Genomic DNA, 8,127 nt, shown 5'->3' with positions numbered 1-8,127 from the left:
CTTTGTCTAGGAGGGGCAGCCCCATAAAGGGTTCCATACGTTTTCAGGGACATCGGGTACCCTATGACAAGACTTTCAGAGCTCTAAGGGACCTCGGTGGCCAGCTAACCCAGAGAGTTAACCTGAATAAGACCCTTTAAGTTACCACCCAGCCTCTGCTTGGAAGGACCTCCTCCCCTAACCTGGAGACTAACAAACTACATAGGTGGGCTCCAGGGTTCCTTTCAATAAACCAGGACGGAGAAGAAATCAGGCAAGGAAGGGGTGTAGAGCCAGAGAAGGGGCAGGAAGGGGGTGTCAGATCAGGTGGTTTGGATTTAGTTCTTGGCTCAGGCCCTCAGCTGCTTTGTGTTCCCAGAGGCCCGCTGCGTGAATGCTCCGCTGCCCTCTTCCCTCCTTCTGGAGCAAACATCCCAACCCCCATGACTGGACCCAGCTGGGCAGCCAGAAAGAGAAGCATCCACAGTGAGGATCCGTTGACCCTCCCCTGCCCCCTGATATGAGGGAAAGCAGCAGACCAGGCCCCTCCCTTGCCAGGAAGATTTGCAAGGGCTGAAAATGAAAATAGCCAAAATCAGAGTGTGTTTCCAGGCATCAAGTGACTCTTGTAAAAGATTCTACTTCTCAAGCTTCCTGGGTCTGTTTACCTGGATGACAATAAACTTACCCAGCTGGGGCCGAGTCTGCCGCTGCCCGAACCCTCCCCTCATCCACCCCATGCAAAGCACCCATGGCAGAAAGGCGTTGCCCTCCAGGCCTGCTCCCTGCCAGCTGCTGCCCCAGAGGTGCTCGCTGCCAGCCAGCTCAAAGTCACCTCTGCTTCTGCTTTGGGGACAGTGCCAACGAGGAACCCCTCAAAGCGGCAAGAACCAGTTTTTGTTGGGCAATAATTAATCAGATTCCTTACATTCCTTGGCCGCTGTGGGGCCTGCTGCCCTAGGATGAGCGACAGCAGCTCTGAGCCCTGGGATTGGCACTTGGACATGCAGCTTACTGGAAGGCTGGTGTTCTCTGCCGCTGCCCTGCTCCTGGGGACTCTCGTCTACAGGCTATACAAGTACTGGCCGTCCCGGGACCCACCTAGGGCTGGGACATCAGAAGCTGATGCCACTGCCACCGGGGAGACCAAGGTAGCAGGCCAGGCGGATCCTGCCAGCACCTCACCCGGAGCTCTGCTGCCAGGCCTCAGACGGCGGTGCCAGGTCAGCAGGGAGGAGGGAGCAAAAGGCAACCCAGCTTTGGGGAATGGCCAGCCAGAAGGGGCCGGTGGGGCCTGTGACCTCAAAGCCAGAGGCAGGCTGGACCTTGGAGACAGGCATCCTGAAGAAAACAAAGGGGCAGGCTTCAACAGACAGGAGCAACACCCTGGAAAATCCCCAGTCTGGGACTGTCTCGGAGAGAAAGCAATCGGGCAGGGTAAGAACTGCGACAGTGAACTTGGAAGCCCCCAGCCTGGACTTGATCAAGATGATAATGAAACAGACTGCCCCAGTGACTCATGGCAGGAGCCTGGACTCCTCCTAGACTATATCAAGGGGCAGAGGAAGGAGGAGGAGATCTCTGATTCTGGCAGTGAGAAGGCCGCCTGTGCTGCAGGTTGGGGGGACATGAATAGAAGCTGGGTCTTCACCCAAGCTGCTGGGATCAGCCAGGATGGCTTGGGGCTCATCAGGGCCACCTCAGACATGGGCCTGGCCATCAGCCAGCGTGCTGGGGAGGCAGACACCTCCTATGTCTTCTCATCCCTGGCTATGGCCCAAGTAGAGGAGAACTTTCTTGGGGAGCAGACACTGGAGGAGAGGGCCGGAGGGCCGTGGGAGGCATCTGCCAGTCCTGGCCTGAAAGGGAAAATCTATGACTACTATGTGGAGTCCACCTCCCGGTCCATCTCCAGAGACACGATGGCCCTAGGAGCCGGCACCTCTAGAATCCCTGGAGGGATAACTGTGCCTCAAGGCTCACCCCTGCTTCTCAACTTTGGGAGGTTTCCAGCTCAACCTCATAGCAGGTTCCCTGATCCCAATTCCTCGACTTCCCCAGGCTGCACCCATCCTTCTGACGGAGCTAAGGATATATGTGAGAGTGCCTCTTCCTCTCAGAGTCCCCCTTCACCCCCTGGGCCTGGCATCAGCCGGAAGGAGAGTTTTCTTCAAATCGCAGAGAACCCAGAGTTCCAGCTTCAGTTAGACAACACGGAGACCTCGCCCTCCAGTGACATCCAGTTGGCCCTCCACTCATCCACAGAGTCTCCGGATCTCAACCCAGCCACGGCCAGTCTGGAACCCAAGGTAGAGTTGGTCTCTGGGACCAATTTCTTCCAGCTCCCGCTGGTCCCTGGGGCAGCTCAAAACACCCACCTGGACCTGGGCAACTGTTACGAAGTGCTGAAACTGGCCAAGAGGGAGAAACTGGATGTCCTGAAGGAGGCTGCCTACAAGGTAATGAGTGACAACTACCTTCAGGTCCTTCAGAGCCCAGACATCTATGGGCGTCTGAGTGGGGCTGAACGGGAGCTGATCCTCCAGAGGCGGCTGCAGGGGCGGAAGTACCTGGTGGTGGCGGATGTCTGCCCCCAGGAGGGCACCGGCCGCCTCTGCGCCTATAATAATGAGCGAGATGCCTGGTGGCCCCTCGCCAGCCTGCCCCCAGAGGCCACATCCCGGGGTTGCGCCGTCTGTAGCCTCTTCAATTATCTCTTCGTGGTGGCTGGCTGCCAGAGGGTTGGGGGGCAAGCCTCCAACCGGATGTTCTGCTACAACCCACTGACGGGCATCTGGAGGGAGATGTGCCCTCTGAACCAGGCCCGGCCCCACTGCAAACTGGTGGTCTTGGATGGGTACGTGTATGCCATCGGGGGTGAGTGCCTGTACACGGTGGAGCGCTACGACCCTCGGCAGGACCGCTGGACCTTCGTGGCGCCCCTGCCCAATGACACCTTCGCCCTGGCCCACACGGCTACAGCCTGCGATGGCGAGATCTACGTCACGGGGGGCACCCTGCGCTACCTGCTGCTCCGCTATTCGGGGCAGGAAGGCCGCTGGAGGGCCAGCCCCGCGGCGGGCAGCAAGGACCGAACGGCCGAGATGGCGGCCGTCAATGGCTTCCTCTACCGCTTTGACCTCAACCGCAGCCTGGGCATTGGGGTCTATCGCTGCAGCGCCCGGGCTCGCCTCTGGTATGAGTGTGCCACTTATCGAGTGCACTACCCAGCTGCCTTCCAGTGCGCCGTGGTGGGCAACCTCATTCACTGTGTGGGCCGTCAGTTCCACCTCTGTTTCCTGGCCGACTACGTTTCTCCCCGCTTCCTCTCCAATGAGCTCCAAGGTTTCCCATCCCCACGGGGAACCCTCATACCCACGGCCCTGGTACTGCCCGCCCTCAATATGGCACAGACCAGGGTATAGAGATCCCCTTATTATTTTGGAGGGATTCCCCCCTTAGCCATGGAGTAGTGGGGAGAATATGGCCTCTAGATTCAAAAGACCCGGGTTTGAATCTTGCCTCTGGCATTTGCCAACTGTGTGAGCCTGGGTGAGTCCTTGCACCTTTCTGAGCTTCAGTTCTCTCATCTGTAAAATGGGATGGATAATAATAATAATCCTGGAGCTACCTACTGTCCAGAGTGGTTGTGGGGCATGGACTTTGTAACCCTGAAAGCCCTGTAGAATGTGAGTTTGTTTAATACTTGGAGCATTTGTGATTTCTTTGATGCTGGTACTCCTTTCGCTGGTGCACATCCCAAATCCTTTCTATGGCTTAGCAGATGATCTCCTGGCCTTGCTATGGTCTTGAGCTTCTCCAAACCAAACTGAGCTGGTCCTCAGGTAACAGAGGTAAGATTCGGAACTGATTCTATACTAGTATCCCTTCCAGCTCCATAGGACACCAAGAGGGTAAATCTCCCTCCGTGGAGTCAGAAGACCCAGGCTCAAATCCTGCCTCCAAAGGTGACTTCAGGCAAGTTGCTGAAACCTCCCTGGCCCTCAGTTTCCTCAGCTGTAAAACAAGGGAAGTTGGTCTCTGCCACCTCTGAGGTCCCTCCTCTGTGGGCCTATGGACCTGACAGAGATTTTCTGCTACTAGCATCTGTAGTCTTCAAGAATCTAGGACCACCCCCTCCCCTCCCCAGGCCTTGATAAGGCATCTTGTGAGGGTGGAATCTTTTCCCTGAAGCTCTGGGGTCTCTTTTACCCCTCGGAGCTTCAGGCACATTAATCTTCCAAATGGGTATGGCATTCATCCCCCACAAGATGGTGCTCTGAGGGCCCCCAACCCTGAAACAAACTTTCATTGAACAAAGAGTTAGGAAGCTCCTATTTGTATTGTGTGCAGAGACTGCCTGGAGTCCCTGAGAATGGCTGGGCTCTCTTGGGAAAAGTCTTGAACCAGTTCAAATCGGCCTCTACCATTTACTTTGCCCATGTGACATTGGGCAAGTGACTTGACCTTTCTAGGTCTCAGTTCCTTAATTTGTAAAATGAAGGAATTAGACTGGATGGCTTTTAAGGTCCTTTCCAGGTTTAGGACTATGATTCCATGAGTGGGTTTAGTGTGAAGAAGACGTGAGTACAAATTCTACCTTGTTAGCCAGATATATGACTTCGGCTAAGTCATTTAACCTCCACATGCCTCTGGCAACTCCCCTATGAATTGGCTGCCATTTTGGTGGGTTGGCAGAGACAATGCCCACACAGGGAGTTTCCAACAGGAAATACCAGATCATTCGTATATTCTTATGTGCAAAACAAACACTGTGCAGGTAGCTGGAGGAGATACTAAGTTTAGATAGGGGCCTAATCTCTGCCTCATGAACTTTATAGTCGGATAGGTGGATCTCACCTACATCTTTGGCAGCAAGGTCATGAAATAGAACAGAATCTTGGACTTGGAATGAGGAAAATCTGAGTTCAAATCCTTCCTTAGATGCTTATTAGCTGTGTGAGGCTGGGAAGGTCACTTAAAATCACAGCCTCAGTTTCCTCATCTGCAAAATGGGGATAATAACACCTCCATTTCAGGCTTGTTATGAGACTCAAATGAGATAATATTTGTAAAGAACTTTGCCAACCTTAAAGTACTATATAAATGTTAGCTATTGTCATTATTTTCTCCTGAAGATCAAGGACACAGGCTGTCTGGTATTAACTGGCATGAGAGCTGTGGCCACAGTTTGCTTCTCTGACCTGGTATAACTACCCAGAAACAGAGCTGACTGGTTTGGGGAATAAAGAATGTTGAGGAAATGGTCAACAGCCTAGTCACCAGTGAACCCAGCTAGTGGACCAGTAATAGAGTGTGGCCCCCCAGGACCCCACTCACTCATCGAGTAACCCTTGGGATATACAGGTGAGAAGGGAACAAATGTTCTGGCTCTCGGTGGCATGAGAGGGGACATGGGCTCCAATGATGCCAATTTATAGAAAGAGCCTACAAACAATGTGAGCTGCAGAAATCTCCCACTATATTAGGTGTTTCCCTTGGGAAATTCCCCCAGGTCCAAATATAGCAAAATCCTGAAATGACTAAGCCTCAACACCATTCTCTTCCACTAAAGCTAACATGTTAATAAGTAACCAAGTATACATCAAAGGACCATCAAATGCCAGAGCTGGAAAGATCCTCAGAATGCAGAATGTCAGAGCTGGGAGGGCCCTTAGAACATGGAATGTCAAAGCTAGAAGGGACCTTAGAACATGGAATGTCAGAGCTAGAAGAAATAACATAAACTATCTAGCCCTACAAGAGAGGACAAGGAGAGGAGAGAATTTGATGCAGAACTTCCATTCCCTGATCTCAGAAAGCCTCCAAAGGGAGAAATAAGGTCCACACCCTCAGGGAACTCCTAGTCTGAGATGACTCCAAAGTCAGGAAAAACTTTTAATAACACAAGATGTCCAAATGTGGCAGGAGCTGTCGTGAGAGGTGGTGAACTCCCCTCTCAGAGGTGGGGTCTTCCAGTCCTCTTGTCATGTATGTTAATATGGAGGTTCCCTTTAGGCATGGGTCAGGCTCAATGGTGGCTAAAGTTCCTTTCAATTCTGGTATCTGTAGTGATGAAAGGGAAAACATGGCCCCTCCCTGGCCTAATAGAAAACAGAACACACGATCTATTCAAATAATACCCACATCTTGGTCTCTCCAGGATATGAGTGTTTGTTTGCACGAGGTGTGCACCTGTGTAAATACAAATATTCTTCCAGCCAATGCTCCTGTCTGAACTCTGTGGGAACCAAGCAGCTGGGCTAGGACCCCAGCTGAAGACTGGCCGAGGCGATGGGTGGAGATTGGGAGAGGACCAATGTGGGCTGGAGAGGGGGGCAGAGAGAGGTGGCGTAAATGGAGCATAGGAGGCCAGATCCACAGGATGAGGGGTCCCAGCATAGAGGGCCACTCTGGGCTTCAGTGTCCTCTAGAAAATGAAGAGAATAATCCTACTTCTCCTCTACTTCCTGGGAATTCTGGGAGGAGAAAAGGCAATATCTCTGGGGAAACTTTTGGAAAGTAAAAGTGTTTCAGCAATGGAAGAAGTTGTTTTTCTGTAACAGAAGCCCACCTACACCTAGCCATGGTCACTTCTCTGGTCTTGACCCATTACTGGTTCCTGAATGCCTGGTGAGTAACGTCCAAACTCTTCAGCCTGACATTCAAGGTCCTCCACCACCCGGCACCTCCCTCCCTTTCCTGTCTCATGGTCCTCCCTTCCACATGAGCTATACTTCAGCCACCCTGGATGACTCTCTGCTCCCCATCCACCCCAACCCTCCCCAGCATGCCCTGCACTCTCTCCCCTCTGTGCCTTAATTCTCACTATCCCACGACCCTCGCCTTTCTCCACCTGTTAGATTCCTGCTCAACTCAAAAGCCACAAAGCTTCCTGTGATCCTCCTGGTTGGTAATGACTTCCCCACTCTGGTCTCACATATTTCTGCAATGCATTTTTCACATAACATCATGTATCATGGTTACCTCCGGAGCTATCTTATGTCCCAACTAGACTGTAAGCTTCTTACAGGTAGAGACTGTTTCTTCTTTGAGTCTCTCCAAGCACCGAGCCCAGGTCCCGTGCAAAGCAGGATCTTTAATAAATCATATGGTCAAGAATGAACAGGACAGTGCCGGGTGAGGACAGTACTGGACTGGGGGAGGCAGGGAAGAAGTGGGCTACACCATGAGTCTGGGAAGGCTTCAGAGAAAAAGAGGGTCCTGAGCAAAGTTTGGAAGAAAAGGAAAATACACAGGGAGATAGTCCCCTGCCCCTCCAAGGGCAGTGGGGTGGCACAGGTGATAAAAGGCTAGGTGTGGAATCAGGAAGATCTGAGTTCAAATCCATCTTCAGACACTTACTAGCTGTATGACCCTGGGCAAGTTATTTAACTTCCATCGGCCTCAGTTTCCTCAGCTGTAAAGTAGGGAGAATAATAACACTTACCCCACAGAGCTGTGAGAATTAAATTTAGCACAGTGCCTAGCACATAGTAGGAGCTTAATAAATGCTTGCCCCACCACCCATGGCTAAACTAGGCAAATCAAAGGGTAATACCAGTTTCCTACTCTACCCACCCCTCCCTCAACATCCCTAGGGAACATCTTTAAAATGCTTCATTCACAAGATCTTAGGTTTTAAGGCTCACTGAGATCTTAGAGGTCAGCTAGTACAAACTCCTCATTTTACAGAGGAGGAAACTAAGGCCCAGAGATAAAGTGACTTGTCCAAGGTGACACAGCTAGTGAGCAGCTGAACAGCCAAACTCAAACCCAGATCCTCTGGCTTACAATTCATTATTTATTCAATCCTCACAACAACCCTATGAGACAAGAAGTTCAACTGCCCCTTTACTCCTGCTCCGTTTTATAGATGAGGAAACTGAAGCTAAATAGGATGTCAGAAATGGAAGAAACCTTGGAGATCAGAGAACCAAAGATGTAGAACTAGGTGGAACTTTACAGGTTATTAAGTCCAACCCAAGTCCTTTGATAGATGAGGAAACTGAGGTCCAGAGAAAAAAAGTGATTTTCCCAGAGCTGTATAGACCAGGGATTCTTAACCTAAATTTGTCTATGGACAGATTGCAGAGGGTCTGCGAACTTGGATGGGAAAAAAAATCGCATCTTCATTTTCATTCACCT

At 51.5% G+C, this 8,127-nt stretch overlaps 1 protein-coding gene across 1 annotated transcript; it reads left to right on the top strand.

The window, feature by feature from the left end:
• Positions 1-748: 748 nt before the first annotated feature.
• KLHDC7A (kelch domain containing 7A) lies at positions 749-3,682 on the top strand. Its single transcript, XM_027842705.1, has one exon. The coding sequence runs from the start codon at positions 942-944 to the stop codon at positions 3,402-3,404; it is 2,463 nt and encodes an 820-aa protein (XP_027698506.1). The 5' UTR covers positions 749-941; the 3' UTR covers positions 3,405-3,682.
• The last annotated feature ends 4,445 nt before the right edge of the window (positions 3,683-8,127 follow it).

Source organism: Vombatus ursinus, unplaced genomic scaffold (assembly GCF_900497805.2).
Source record: "Vombatus ursinus unplaced genomic scaffold, bare-nosed wombat genome assembly UNPS02014884.1, whole genome shotgun sequence".
Classification (NCBI taxonomy): domain Eukaryota; kingdom Metazoa; phylum Chordata; class Mammalia; order Diprotodontia; family Vombatidae; genus Vombatus; species Vombatus ursinus.
This window is presented reverse-complemented; position numbering and strand designations above follow the sequence as displayed.